The sequence below is a fragment of the Pteropus medius genome, unplaced genomic scaffold (genome assembly GCF_902729225.1).
Source record: "Pteropus medius unplaced genomic scaffold, Ma_sr-lr_union100, whole genome shotgun sequence".
Classification (NCBI taxonomy): Eukaryota; Metazoa; Chordata; class Mammalia; order Chiroptera; family Pteropodidae; genus Pteropus; species Pteropus medius.
In genome coordinates this window covers 2,223,523-2,238,178 of record NW_024356333.1, presented here as the reverse complement: position 1 = coordinate 2,238,178, position 14,656 = coordinate 2,223,523, and the positions used below count along the sequence as shown (strand labels likewise).

Sequence of the window (14,656 nt, the reverse complement as noted above, 5' to 3'; positions counted from 1 at the left end):
ATCTCTACTTCCTGAGTTGCAACTCTTTTTGCTCAAATAAATGTTTTGGTCATTATCGCCTGAATGTCTTCTTGGGTTAAGGGACCCTCACAGCCAGGGGCAAGACTGCTCAACAGGAGGAAGCTCAAGGCCTAAACTGGAGTGAACATAAAACCTCCCCAGACACTTGCCCTGGTCTCAGCCAGGAAAAGAGGGTGACAATGAGGGTGATGGCCTCCCTGAGATGGTCGGTTTGCGTGGGGGAGGCGGGCTGAAGGACAGGTCCGGGAAGGGGAGCCCTTGAGTGTCTCCGGAATGAGGGCATTCACAGTCCAGCCCCCCGCACACCCCGACCTCCAAAGCTGTGTCCACTGAACGTCAGGGCTGACGGACACCTCGGTTAGGTCCGTTGACGAGCACACTGGGGCCAAGAAAAGAGAAGGGACTTTATCTCGTGACTTCAGACAGTTCCCCTCAGACCCTTGGGCCTCAAGCGTCCCTGTCCTCAAATCTCCACCCAGACCGAGCCCTCCAATTCCAGCATGGGTGGAACCAGAACACCCCCCCTGAGGGTCGCCCTTACCCATAGCTGCCTTGTCCACGGTCCTGCGCTGATTGGCCCGGAGTCGCCGCCGCCGTCGCGCGGCCTCACGCAGACGGGTCCCCGGACTCTCACAGGTTCTCGCTGGGCCGTGGGGTCCGGCTGGTCCGAGCGCGCTGGGGAGGAGCGGACAGAGAAGGTGAAAGTGCGGCCTGGCAACTCCTGAGCTGGCGACCCCGGCCCCGAACTGGGCCCCGCCCCGCAGCCCGGAGCCGGCTCCTCATTGGCCAGCCCTAGAAGCCCCGCCCCCACCCCGTGTGCATCCAATTCCCGCGGCCCGGAGCCAGCGCCCCATTGGCCGAGCCGGAGGCCCCGCCCCTGCAGCGTGCTGCGCGGGCGACCCTCAGGTATGAGCACCCCGCGCCCCAGCAGTGCTCATTCGTGAATGCGCCCCGGTCCCTGGGCCTAGTGCGGAGCAGCCCACCGCGTAGTCAGCCAAGCGTGTGCTGTGTGCTCGCTACCAACTGGAGAGCAGGAACCAGGTCACGTGCACATACTCATCGAGTCCAACATATTTATTAAGTCCCCATGGGGACAAGGAACTGTCACCATCACAGTTAAGGGCCTTTATCACCAGGACCCCACCGTTCTTTGTTTTACAAATGAGAAAGCCAAGACCCAGAGCTAGAAGTGAGCCTAAGGCCATATCAGGCTCCAGCTTCCCTGGTTCCCCCGGCTCCGCTCTGCTCATGACCACGCAGCCTCCCTTGACTCATTTCAAGAGAAAAGAACGTTCTTTGAACACCTAATGCTTTGGAAGAAGAAAAGGGGGATGCCAGTGCCTTGCAATTACTCCTGGTTTTGCTTCTGTTGGAGTACTTGTATGGACACAGGGCATTTAGCATCAGCAAAACAGGTCTAGGAACTCTTCGCCCTGAGGCATCCCCAGGAAACAGAGGCCAGCTCTTGCAACTGAGGGTTAAGCTCTGAGCAGCTACACTTGCACCACATCCTGTATGAGCATTTGCTGACAGCCCAGCCCTGACTTGCAGGGCCCCTGGAAAGGGTTGGGGCTGCCAGAGCAGACAAGCAGAATCCACAGCAGGAAAGGGTAGTACCGCTCCTTCTCAAGCCCAGGGGAGCTTGGCTGTCATTGATGTGTATACTCACTCGTGCCCCAGAGATGATGGCAATGTTACCATCTGTCCCCAACTCTTCATGATTTGGGGAGAGGTGTGTGGGTCGGAGGAGGCAACAGGAAGTGACACAGCTAGGGGCTCAGGCACCTGGATGCAGGCCTGAACACATAGTGCCAGACAAATAAGACAATCAGAATGACTGAGGACCCATCACTCCAGCTTCAAAATCACTCTACTCGAGGGCTGATCTATAGGCAGCACCCAATGGTTTAATTTAAGAGGAACAAAGAGCCAGGTGTTGTCAAGACTTCCCCCATGAGGTCTGATACTATATCCGGGACTTTCACAGTTTGAATCTCATTGCTTTGGTAAGCATTTGTTTCACTGAAATACAAAGGGTTCCTGAGGGATGGAGCCCAATAGGAACGTTACCTCACTCTGCACCCCAGGATCTTACACTCACTCCAGAAAATAAAGGTCCTTCCTGAGGGATTCTAACTGGGAGAAAAGAGCTGGAGATCCACATGGAAGAGACAAGGAGCCCTGAACTTGAAAGGAAGGACAAAACCAGGCTTCTAATTTATCCTGTTGCCTCTTAAATCTATTGTGACCGTGACTACACTAAGATGAGGTAGGAAGCGCTGGGGTCATTACCCCCTTTGACAAATGAAGAAAGTGAGGCTGGAGGTGGTTAAAAGATTTACCCACATCTCCTGGCCTAACTCTGTCAGAGCCCCAAGTTCTTGGAGACTGCCCCTTCACACGGCAAATCAGGCCCAGAGGCCCAAGTCCAGGCTGGCTGTCCAGGATCCTCCTCTCTAAAGGCGCTTCCTGGGCTCGCTTCCTGAGGCCCCTGTTGCAGTGACGTATGAGGTCCACTCTGTGGAGCATGCACATCCATGAACCGTGCCCTTGGCGGAAGTGTCATCCACTCTGGGCTTCAGTTCACTTTCCCCTTCTCCACTGATAACCAAAGTCAATCATGGATGTGAATACCCACTGGGAGAAGGACTGGAATCACTGGGCCAAGGCACACACCTGGTTTCCAGAGCAGCAGCCAAGGCATCCTCATCAATACGCAGGCAAGTCTGGACAGCCCCTCTGCTGTCCCCAAACACAAGCAGGTGGCGGAATAATTCCTGCCTCTCCGGAGCACTTGGTCCCCTTACAACCACACACAACACTTAAAAAAGCACTACAAAAGCTCCAGGGTGGTGGGGTGGTGGTGGTCTCAAAATAACGTAGAAAACTCAAATTTCCAGTGCCTATTCGTCAGGCTGTTTCTCATGTTGCAGCAAGCACCAAACTTCTCTTACAAAACCAAAGCCCTAGGGTCTCCCTGTTTCTATCACACCTAATGGGAGAACCAGTCTCTGGGCCACATGTCTGTCCCTGGGACCCGCCAAAGGCCCCCACCAAAAACTTAGCGTCCCTAAGCCTTAAGGGATCCTTTATAAGTCAGGAATGTAGAAAAGGCAGCAAAGAGGGACAAACTGAGGAAACAAGAAATTGAGGCATCCATCACACTCATACACTCTGTCACCAAAAAGGTTGCTGCTTCCCATTTGAATGGGGGGGAAAAAAATATCACCTCTCCAAAGCCATCCCAGAATAAGGAACCAGCGTCAGGCCCCGCAGGTGGAGAGGTCCTGCCGAGGCGCCCCCCACAGGCTCCTGGCCTGTCAGCCTTCCGCGGTGTGGCTCGGCCAGGGTCCGGGTGGGCTGCCCGGGCGGGCGGAGGAAGCAGGAAAGTGCGGGCCCGCCTGGCCTCGGGTGTGAGTCTGCATGTGGATAGCCAGGTGGTGGTTCCGGTTGAAGGTCCGGCCGCACTGGGGGCACTGGTAGGGCCGCTCACCAGTGTGGATGCGCTGGTGCCGGAAGAGGTCCGAGGGCCGGCGGAAGGCCTTGCCGCAGTAGGGACAGGCGGGCCAGCCCTGGCTGTTGCCTGTGTGCAGGCGCTGGTGCAGCAGCAGGCTCTTCCGCTGCTGGAAGAAGCGCAGGCACTCGCTGCAGTGGTACACCTTGGTGGCCGCTGGCCTCCGCCCGACGAAGGAACGGCCTGCCAGGGAGCGGTGGCCCTCCGGCTCCTCTGGGAGCCAGCGGATGACAGGGCCGGGCACCACCACCTCCCCCGGCTCCAACGTGGAGTGGGCCTCCCCCCAGCCGGTGGGCGAGCTGCCCCGGGCGCCCCTGTGCTCCTCCTCCACGTGGGTCCGCTGGTGGATGGTCAGGTTAATCTTCAGGCGGAAGCTCTGCCCGCAGTCAGGGCAGGGGAAGGTCCGCTCTCGCCGGCGAGGGAGGATGCGAGGCGGCTCCCCCACCGCTCCTGCGGGCCGAGGGTCCCCTGCTCGTACCCTTGCCACTCCCTGGGCATGAAGCCGGCGGGGACCCCCAGTCCTTCTCTTGGGCCCCTTGGGGGTTCTGCTCTTGGTCTGGCTGGGGGACTCCCCCAGGAGGAGCTGCTCCTGCGACGACTCGTCCTCAGACTGCGCTTCTGTCTTGATGACCACACCACCACCACCGCCTGCCGGAGGAATTTCCCGTGACTTCGGGTGGGCCGCAGCCACCCACCCCCAGGGCCCTTGCCCCAGTCCTGCCTCCAGGCCCAGCTCCACAGACACCCGCCCCACTCCTGCCTCGGCTCAATCCTTTCTCCTCCAGTGCCCGTAGCCGGGAACAGCGGTCCTGCTTGCCTGGCCCCACCAAACAGGCACTGCCTCCATCCAGTCTGTCTGCTGTCACAGGGCCTGTAGGCTGAGCTAAGGACATCAGGAGAGAGGAGGAAAAGCTGCAAAACGAGGAGCCAGAGAGCCAGGAGATCAGGGGTCAGACCAGTGGGAAACACACAAGTGGGAAAACGAAGGGGAGACAAGAGGCAGAGACCCTGAGATCCACTGGCCACACAGGCCTCCCAGGAGTTGACAACTTGAGTTCTGATCTATGAATGACAATGGGCCTTGTGGGCCCTGCCTGCCTCCAGACTAGGCGAGAGGCCTCAGGCCTGGAGGTTGTGGGTGACTTAGTCATGTTCAGAGCCACTCATCCACACTAACGAATCCACGCTGAGCATCCACCACTGCCTGGCACCATGCTCTCAGGTGACACACAGGAGGCACGGGGACCTGAGCTTTCTGGCTGGGCCTCAGTGTGGATCACACTTGACTCTGAGACAAGACTGAGGCAAAGGAGCTGCCAGGACAGAGCAGTGAAAAGTCAAGGTTGACGCAGTGACGGGTGGTCTTGGCAGCAGGTGCCAGGGGGTCCCTAACGCTGGAAGAGAAGGTCCTGGCCACGCCCTACTTAGAACACTGAAGCGTTCCAAACCCTTGAGTGCTGTTCAGCCCCGTCTCCTACCACTCTCTCCTCTGACCGCCTCCAGCCCCCGGTGGCCTCAGCTGCTAGACCACAAGGTCTGCTGAAAGGGTGACCGCAAACCTCGCCCTCCACACACTAAAAATGAAAATCTTCAGCCTTTTATGAGCAACTGCCAAGGTCTAAGACCAGAGTAATTTCTGTTCTTGCTGAAGCCTGAACTGAAACCAGGAGCTGGGAGGCTGCGGCCTTTCACTGGGGAATCTCCAGGGACAGTGGGACAGTGCCTGATGGCAGGACCTTGGGTCCTCTGCTCCCTGCAGCTCACTCATACCCTCACAAATGAGTCACTACAGGACTTTATTTCTAGGTGAGAAATGACTCATGCTTATTAATTTAGTTCTACAGCTACAGAAGCAATTGAAGACCATAGGAATCATCTAAACTTTGGGGTGAAACACTGTGACAGGTAATGGGCTGCATGGTATTCCTGAATTTAAGGATCAGTGAAGGTCTCAGGATCCATCCTTCGTGAAGGCCAAGGCCCCCAGGTCCCTCATCTGGAGACCACCTGCAGCTTGGCCCTCACATCATGATCCCATGATGAACTCGAATCTCACTTTTGCCTCCCACCGAAGCAAGTACCAGACAGAACCAGGTGAGAGCTGGATCCCTTTCTCCTGGGACAGAAAACCTGCCCCAAGGCCATAACGGGCAATAACTGCTTTCCTTTTCCTGCTCATCAGAGTGTCAGCCAGGTTAACAGAAAATACACAGACTAAGTGGGAACTAAATATAAATAGCAGGCCACCACACACAAACCGTGAGACACTGCGGGACGTGAGCCGGGACCACTTTGCGGGGTGGCCATGAGGCCTGTCACCAGACCACAAACCTGGTGGCATGTAGCTTATCTCCAAGCAGCAGCTTTCCAGTCAGGCCTGGTCACGGTGAGGGAAGACCAAGGCCACAGAGGGTCTGGGTTCCCAGAACCCCAGGGCAATAACTCCTGGGGGGTGACGGAGGGACCCGTCAGGAGGTAACCCCTCACAAGGTCCCATCATGCCAACCCTCGGCCTACTCCCAAAGGGACCCCAGGCTTCTCTGAGGCTCTGCTGTGTCAACAGGGCCGCCTCCCTTCACTCACCTGGCCCCATGCTGGGCTGGATGTCCTTGAGGGGAGAGGCTGGTGACTCCCTCTCTGAAACTTCCTCTTCCTCTTTAACAGAGGACAAAACGCTGGTGCTGGCCGGGGGCCCTGCGGGAGAGAATCCCCTAAGGGCCTTTCCTGACACCAGGCTCCTTCAGGGTGACACAGCCACCCCCAGCAGGCTCTGGATACACTCAAGCATTTGCCAGGAAAAGGGAGCCCCAGGGCTCTGTCCGGAGGACTACAGGTACCCACTCCGTAGGCTCTGCTTCAAAGGTGACAGAACAGCTGTGAAGGCCCATGTGAGCCAGTGCCAATGACTGGTCCCTCAGCATCTGAGGGTCACCCTGCAGAGCCTCAAAAGGACAGAGGGTTTGGGGAGGCCCCTGGGCTGCAGCCCAGGTCTGCAACACAGCAGGGACAATAAGAGAGTCTTATCCCATGTTATACACTATCTGGGAAGGAGGGACACAGCGAAGGGAGGAGGCGTCACCTCCAACCTCAGGAAGACCATATTCAGTGGGGAAGATGCAGAGAAATAACAAGAGAGAAGGTACCCAGAGAATGGAAAGTCAGGCTAGCAGCAAGGCGGAGACGTGGAAGCCAGGCCAGCAAGGGGCAGTTTGGGGACAGAAACAAGGCCCCCGATTATCTGCCAAACGCCAGACTCATGCCTTCTGAATTATACTCCATATTTGTGAAAAATGGACAGGAGTTTCCTTTAAACAGAAGCAGACAAAGAACATTTGAAGGGTGACGGAAGCCCCAGAGCCCCTCACAGGCCTTCGTGGAGATGACAGCAGGCTAGGCATATGACACATATCTCCCTGTCACTGTAACCAATGTGAGAAGCTCAAGATCCACCCTGTGTGCCTGTCCCCTCACTGTAGCTGGACTGGTGTGCCCGGTCCCCAACATACGCAAGGAACCCACACCTTCGCTCAGACCATTCTCTCCTGCTGAAATGCCCTATGTTCCCAGCAAAATCTCCTCTTCCTCTAAGGCCTGTCTCGGTGGCCCCCTTTCCAGGAAGTCTGTCCGGCTCCGCCCAGCTGGTCCCGGTCATCTTCTCAGTACTGCTGGTCTGTCACTACTGCTGGGATGCCGTCCACACCGCTGCCCTGCAGCCCTCACTCACCTGTGCTTGCTCCGGGCGGGGCTGCTCTTGCTCCCGAGACTTGCTGGTGCTGGTGCTCAGGGGGCTGCCTCTCTTGTGGCTCCTTCCGGACAGGGCTGGCTGGGCTGGCGATGTGCTCTGGGTATGGAGGGAGGTTGGGGGAACACAAATCAGTGACACTGAGGACAATACAAAGTTCCCCAAGCCAGAAGCCTACATTCAGTCACCGGGACCTGGGACATCAGGGCAAACACAGGATATGATAATTAAGTGGACTTCACTGATCATCTCGTGACTACATTCTAGGCCAAAGCCTTCATGTCTGACAGAAGGAAGCAGTACGGCACTGTAACTCACCTGATGGTACTAGACAGGTCACACAGCAGGGCCAAGGGTCTGCCCTTTCCGGATTCCTGGCTCAGAACACTGTAACAGTGACTCCTAATCTTAAGTCCTCCCCCAGGCTAGTGTATAAGGATCTCCTGGGGAGCACCCCAAGATTCTCATCAGTAGATATGGGTGGGCCTAAGAAGTTTATCTTTTTAAAAAGCTTCCTAGGGCAAAAGAGATGAGTATTTCACAGAAGTTAATAAACAGTTATAATGGCCCATAAACAAACAAAAAGATACTAAACCACACTCATAATGAGAGAGATACCATTAAAATCACACTGCTAGCCAAGCCAGACAGATCCTCCAAAACTACAGACCAATGTCTCTAATGACCTTATGTAAAAATCCTCAACAAAACAGCAGCAAACCAAAATCAGCAGCATATTAAAAGGATTAAACACAACCGAGTAGATTCATTCCTGGAATGCGAGGGTGCTTCAATGTATGAACTTAGGTCAACAGAATACACCATATTAACAGAACAAAGGGAGAAAAAACCCCAAGATCACCTCAGCTGATGAAGAAAAATGAACTTAACTGTATACTGAGTTGGTGACATAATCACAGAGAAAATAATTATTTCAAGTGACTTTAAAAGGCATTATTTTGTCTGTAAGTCCTTGAATGAAATGCATTCAGAGAACAAGAGCTGCAAAGAAATCTCAGATTTCAATCAAAAATCTAACTGCTAGTACTAATAATACTGGCTTTATATTTTAAAATTATAAGATATTATAGGAGAATGAAAATATTAGGACTGCACATAGATAATGCATATAAGTAATTATGCTAATATAGTAAGAAATTGAAAATATCCATGTAAAAAAAAAGTAACATACAAGTATAAAATCAAATAACATTATATTTGAATTAGAAATATCAATGTAAACTCATGATTTTTCTTTCAAAAATTCACGTTTTCTGAAAACACTTATTAGTAGTAATTGTCAAAAATTAGCTACTACTGGCACTCATGCTGCAGTCTCTAAATATCATTCCTCACCGAAAGGAATCAAAACTCCTTGGAGAAATTTTTATTCCAGGTCTGGGGCAAGAAATATACAAGATGACTCAGGAACATCTTATGATGTCTGAAAGCCACTGAAGTCACAGCAAAATGACCTAAGGGCCAACTTTAAGGGGCTTCCATGAGCTAAAGATGGGACAATTAAGCATGAAAATAAGTGGCTGCAAAGAGTTGGCATATATCCTGGCGGCTGCAACTCTTCATTCTGATGAAGGGAAAGAATTAAGTATTACCCTTCCTTTTCTGTCCAGACTGTATTTCAGGGCCACTAAAAGAGTTAATTAGAGAAATTATTCTTTATAAAAGAATTTCAGCTACTCAGTGCAGAAGTAACAACAGAGTTTCACCATTCTGCAATCCCTAACGAAATAACGAATATGGGCAATAATCTTCAATGACCATTAAAATCATCAGGTGAAAAGTTGATGGAGAACTTTGTAACAAGAGGATTAAGGGGCTGATGATCACAAAAAAGCAGCAACTGGACCCTCTATGTCTCCTGACGTGATGTAGCAGGGAGTACACAGCACCACCTCTAAAGTAGACTTGCCAATGAGATTGAACCTGAATCTAAATAAGCCTCTAGATTGATCTACCAGTTTACAGGAAATGGAAGAAATAGAAGAACATGTTAAATGACACTAAATCCAGAATGTGGGAAATAATGGCATTTAAAAAGTAAATATTAAAATTTTGACACATAGATGACATTAAAAGGGGGGAGGTGAGGACAGTCCGTCAATTGATGGAGAAACAAAATGTGGTATATCTACACAATGGAATATTATTTGGCCATGAAAAGGAATGAAGTATTGATACCTGCTACAACGTGGGTAAATCTAGAAAACGTGCTCAGTGGAAGAAGGCAGACCCAAAAAGTCACATGGCGTATGATTCCATTTATACAAAATGCCTAGAATAGGTGAATGTATAGAGATAGAAAGCAGATTGGTGGTTGCCTAGGGCTGGGGAATAGGGAGAGAGGAACAAAAAGTTGTCTAACATCTATAGGTTCTTTTAGGTGAGACAAGAAAATTTTTAAATTAGACTGTGGTGATGGTCACAAAACTCTGTAAATATAGTAAAAATACTGAATTATATACTTTAGCCCATGAATTGCATAGTATGTTAATTATATCTCAATAAAGTTGTTGGGGAAGGTATAAGCTTTTTATGGACTTTTTGTAAGCCAGACGCATTATGTAGACTGGTTTATTAGAAATAGGATCCAAACACCTAAAGAGACAATCGAGGAAAACAGAACATGTTCTAGGTATTAGATATTAATCTGTTGGGTGTGATAATGGTATTTTGGTTATGCTTAGAAAAAAGGAAGAAGCAAATGTGGCAAACTCTTAATCATCGTTGAATCTGATGATTTGGAGGTCCACTGTAGAATTTTACTTCCATTTATTTTTAAATTTTTTTATTTATTTAACCAAAAAAACTCCCAGAAGATTCTGATATACAGTCAACTTTGAAATCACCGTCCTATACACAGCAGCTGTGGGGACAAAGTTGTCCCCAGGCTCCTCCTCCAGGAGGGTCCACTTCCACGAAGGGCAGCCAGAACACTGCAGGCCGTACAGCTACAGGTTACAGTTGGGGAGCAGAGGCTGACGGGGAAGCAGGAGGCGGTAGCAACGATGCTGCTGCTGCCACTAGCCTTACTGCCGATGACAAGCGCGCACTTACATAAAACGCTCCGCCTTACGCCTGCCATCATCCCCTTAGCCCTCCCAGCCGCCATGCGGGGCAAGCACTGCCGTCCCCTCCCCTCGCACAGATGCAGAAACTGTGCAGCTCGAAAGCGAAAGCCCCGCCCCTGCCCCGACTGACCGGCCTGGGACAGATCACGCCCGCTTTGGGTCAAGGGCCTGTGTAGCACATCTGGGGAGCCCAGGGGAGTGGGGACATGGTTCAGGTTGCCCCAGCTGGTCCCCGTCTTGCGCCCACTCACCAGGGCCCAGCCTCCTTGGGCGTGCTGCCTCGCTCTCTTTCCCTTCCTCCTGGCCCCACAGGCCTTCAGGACAAGGCTCTTCTCCCCTCTCCATGCGGGTGAGGATGTCCGGTTTGGAGATGGCATAATCTGCGTATAGAACGGAGACAGAGAGCTGGGTCAGGGCTGGACGCCTGCTACGCAATTGCCAGGGACGCAGTATGAAAAAATAAAAAAGAGATAGAGACACCAGAGGAACAGAAGCCAAAGCGAGGACACAAGAATGCAGGAGGCCGACCTGCAAACGAAGGCCCAGATCTCTTCTCCGCGGCCTTACCCAGGGAGACCAGCATCTCGTAGTTGCCCCTCATCACGTGCTTGTAGAGCTCCTTCTGCCACTCGTCCAGCTTGCCCCACTCCAGCTCGGAGAAATACACGGCCACGTCATCAAAGGTCACAGGCACCTGGAACCACAAGCCTCATGCACGCTCGCCCATACTTACAGGCACGGTCCCTTAGGCTGTCCCACCCCAGGGGCCCAGGGTTACCTTGGGGACCTCCCCCTTGCTGCCCGGGGGCAGCCGCAGGACCCAGAAGTTCCTGTTCCTCAGCAGGTTCTCCATGTTCTCCAGCCGCCTCTGCAGCAGCCCGTACTCCTGCAGCAGCGTCCCCAGCACGGCCCACTTGCCCTCCAGCTGGTTCCCGAACTCCAGGGTCGTCTTCTCGCAGTCGGCCAGCTTCTTCTCGGCTGTCCCCGTCCGCCCCTCCAGAGTCAACAAGCGGGCCAGACAGGAATCCACTTTCTTTTCCAAGGCCTGGATGGCGGCCACCACTGTCCACAGGGTGATCTCCGTGGAGTAGAGATATGAATTCTTCTCAGCAGGCGGCTGGGGCGATGCAGAAGGTGTTGAAGGCTTTTCATCCCCCATTTGCTTGTCCATCTCTGGAGCCTGTCCACAAGAGAAAGGAAAGATGTTACAAGAATTATACAATCAAAATGTCCATCTCAAAAAGAAACCTCGGACTGGCACCCGCCCAGGTAAAGCCCCATCCGGGATCCTGAGGGGCAGGCAGTCAGCTGTGCAGGGGATGGGGCGGTGGAGACATGAGAAGTCCAGTTTCAGAGACAGGAGACACTGGCTGGGCAGAGGTATCACAAGTCGGAAACAGGAGGAAAAACATGGCTGAAGAGAGAAGATATCTGCTTTCTCAGACAGGAGATTCCCCTCCTGGTTTTAGTCTCTGTTCAAAACGAAGGTACAAGTTTTGAATGAAGAACAGAGAATGTGAGGTCTGCAGACGGCCTGGGTGCAGCTAGCGACTCCGCCACTCAGAAGCTGACTGACTCTGAGCCAGGCTTCTTAAACATCTTACAATCTCACTTCCACATCTAGATAATGGAGCTAATAACAGTACCTATGTGACATGACTGTAAGAATTAATGACACAACTTAGCACAACGTCTAGCCTGTGGCAAATACTCAATAAATGTGAGCCCTCTGTCGATCAGCTGAGATGAGAGTGATGAGGATGATGGTGGCCACGGGTCTGGCGCAGGGACGCAGTATGAAAGTTCCCAGGCCTTTCTGCATGACCTCTTTCATGCCACTGTCCTTCAGTGCTCTAGAAACGGCTTCTGAAGTGCCTCAGCGTAACTTGGACGAGCCTTCCCTGAGCATGTACGCCAGCCTAAGTCCCGGGTCACCCTGCTGAAAGCCTTGTTGGAAAGATGAATGGACACCTCACCCCTCCATTTCACTCATCCTTCAAGGGCAAATTCTGACATCGTCTCAAATCCATCCTCTTTTCTCCTTCTCTCCTCCACCATCACCTAACCCCAGTCCTAACCACCTTGCACCGGAGCCACAGCAATTCCACTGAACTCATTTCCCTGCTTCACCTTTTTGCCCCGCGATACACCTGCCACCGGGTGGTCAGCAACCTTTTATAAATACTGACCAGTTCATTTCAGTCGCCTGCTTCAAACTCTTCAACAGGTTCCCAGTGGACATGGAATAAAATCTAAACTTCTTCCAGACTGCAGCCTACCTGCCTGACCACATATCCTCCTAGGCATTTACTACACTATGGCCACTCTGGCCTCCTCACACTCCTAGGACACCCAGCTCTCCCCTACCCTTGCTTTAGCTCCTGCTGCACCTTCGGCACTCCTGGCTTCCTCTCATACAAACCTCCAGCTTAAACATCACCTCAGAGACCTTCTCTGACCGGCACATCTAAAATAGGTCTGTTAGTCTTTTCCTTCACAGCACTAATAACCTATGATGACTCTGTGCGCCTGCCCGTGTCATGGTTCCCCACAAGAACATAAGCTCCATGAAGGTATGTGTATTTGCTGCAGTAGTCCCAGCTTTTAAAAGAACAGATGCTCAACCAACACTTACTGAATGAATGAATGACTAAACAATTCAACAACACATCCATCCAGTTCTAAACTCCCATCATAGCGAAGGTACAATGGAGATGCAGAAACATTACATGGTTCTTTCGTCCTCCAGGAGAAAGATACTGCATAGAAACAGTCACGATAAACAAGAGTGTAATAACCACGGGCTCTCAAAAGTAGAGGGCAAATCGGTCCTGTTTGGGGAGCTTTTCTTGCAATCTCAGGTGCTGCAAGATGGCAGAGGGAAGGGGCCGGCGGGTAGAAACCGTGGAAAGGGTGCGGAGGGAGGGGTCCTGGGCTGGCTGGGAGCTGAAGATGTCACCTGGACAGTCACAGAAAGGCCTTCCCCGGGGTCTCCCTCCAGCAAACAGGGCCATCAACCTGCAGCAATGCCTCCGCCCCTTCGCTCCTTTGCACTCAGAGAACCCTAAAGGAAGCATCGCCGAACTGCTAATTAAAGGGGAGAGAGAGAGAAAGCTCCTCCATAAGAAACATCCAGAAAAATCAAGGTTCCAAAAACTTCATTGAGACGTATTGATAATAATACAATTTATAAAGCTTTTTACAAGTGTTTTTCTACTGTGACCAAAACAGCCAAATGACTTTCTCCGAATTGTACACACTTGCATATTATCAGCCCACATTCTAAAATGCACCGAACTAATCTTAAAAATAAATAAATAAATAAATAAATAAATAAATAAATAAATAAATAAATAAAATAAAATAAAATAAAATAAAAACCCACGTACGATCTCTCCTGTACACGACATTCAATACCTTCCTCTTAGGTTAAAGTAGAATGCTGGGTATGTTAAAGTGGGTGGAATTCCAAGTCCCGGCCTGGCCTCGACCGGGTGACCGACCTTGGGCCAGTCCCCTCCCCGAGCTTTGGACTTTGGTTGTCAGAACCCAATGAGGCTGGCGACCGGGCCCTCCCTGCCTGCCTCTGCGGCCGCTGGCCCTGCAATGAGACAATGGCTAGGGGGTACCGGCCACTCGGTTCAAATGCGAGGCCTGTCATCTTCAGTGTTGCTGGAAAGCCCGGCCTGTCCCCTGACGTCGGGGCCGCCCGCCGCCCGCCGCCCGCCGCGCGCCGCCGCCGGGCCTGGCGTTTGGGCCGCCCGGTCGCTCGGCCTGAACGCGGGCGCAGACGCCGGACGCAGGCGGCCCGGCGGAGCGAGGGGGCCGGCGGCGGCGGGCAGGGGCCGGGGGCGCCGGCGGCGGCGAGGAGGCCGCGCCGAGGGGCCGCTGCGCGCCGCCCGCCCCACACCCTCGCGGGCGCACGCGGCGGCGGCGGCGGCGGCGGCGGCCCGGCCCGGCCCGGCCCGGCCCGTCTGGGCGTCCGCGCTGGGGCGCTTACCCGCGCGGGCGCCGCCTCGGCCATGGCTGCGCGCGTCCCTGTCTCGTCTGCTCAGCTCGGGCCGGCCGGTCGGGCCTGGCGCGGCGCGCGGGCGGCGGCGGAGGCGGAGCGGAGCCGCCCAGCCTCGGAGCTCCTGCCCGGCGGCCGCGAGCTGCGTCCGAGCCACGTGCCCCACCGGCCCTTTAAACAAGAGCTGCGCTCGCGGCCGGGCCCGAGGGCGCGCGCAGCGCCCCCTGCAGCCCGAAGGACCGCACGCCCGCGGCCGCGGCCTGCCGCCCCGCGCGCGGGCC

At 53.3% G+C, this 14,656-nt stretch overlaps 1 protein-coding gene across 5 annotated transcripts; it reads right to left on the bottom strand.

Moving 5' to 3' along the window:
• Positions 1-1,080: 1,080 nt before the first annotated feature.
• Positions 1,081-14,528, bottom strand: ZNF783 (zinc finger protein 783). 5 transcript variants are annotated; one of them, XM_039861279.1, is made up of 8 exons: positions 14,367-14,528; positions 11,145-11,546; positions 10,934-11,060; positions 10,618-10,746; positions 7,260-7,376; positions 6,119-6,229; positions 4,296-4,418; positions 1,081-4,183 (listed from the first exon to the last, which is right to left on the bottom strand). In XM_039861279.1, the coding sequence occupies exons 1-8, from the start codon at positions 14,388-14,390 to the stop codon at positions 3,342-3,344; spliced, it is 1,875 nt and encodes a 624-aa protein (XP_039717213.1). In that variant the 5' UTR covers positions 14,391-14,528; the 3' UTR covers positions 1,081-3,341. The 5 variants fall into 5 exon arrangements, with proteins under 5 accessions (XP_039717213.1, XP_039717215.1, XP_039717216.1 ...); XM_039861281.1 differs by lacking the exon at positions 14,367-14,528 and adding an exon at positions 13,756-14,024; XM_039861282.1 differs by lacking the exon at positions 14,367-14,528 and adding an exon at positions 13,002-13,623.
• Between the last annotated feature and the right edge of the window lie 128 nt (positions 14,529-14,656).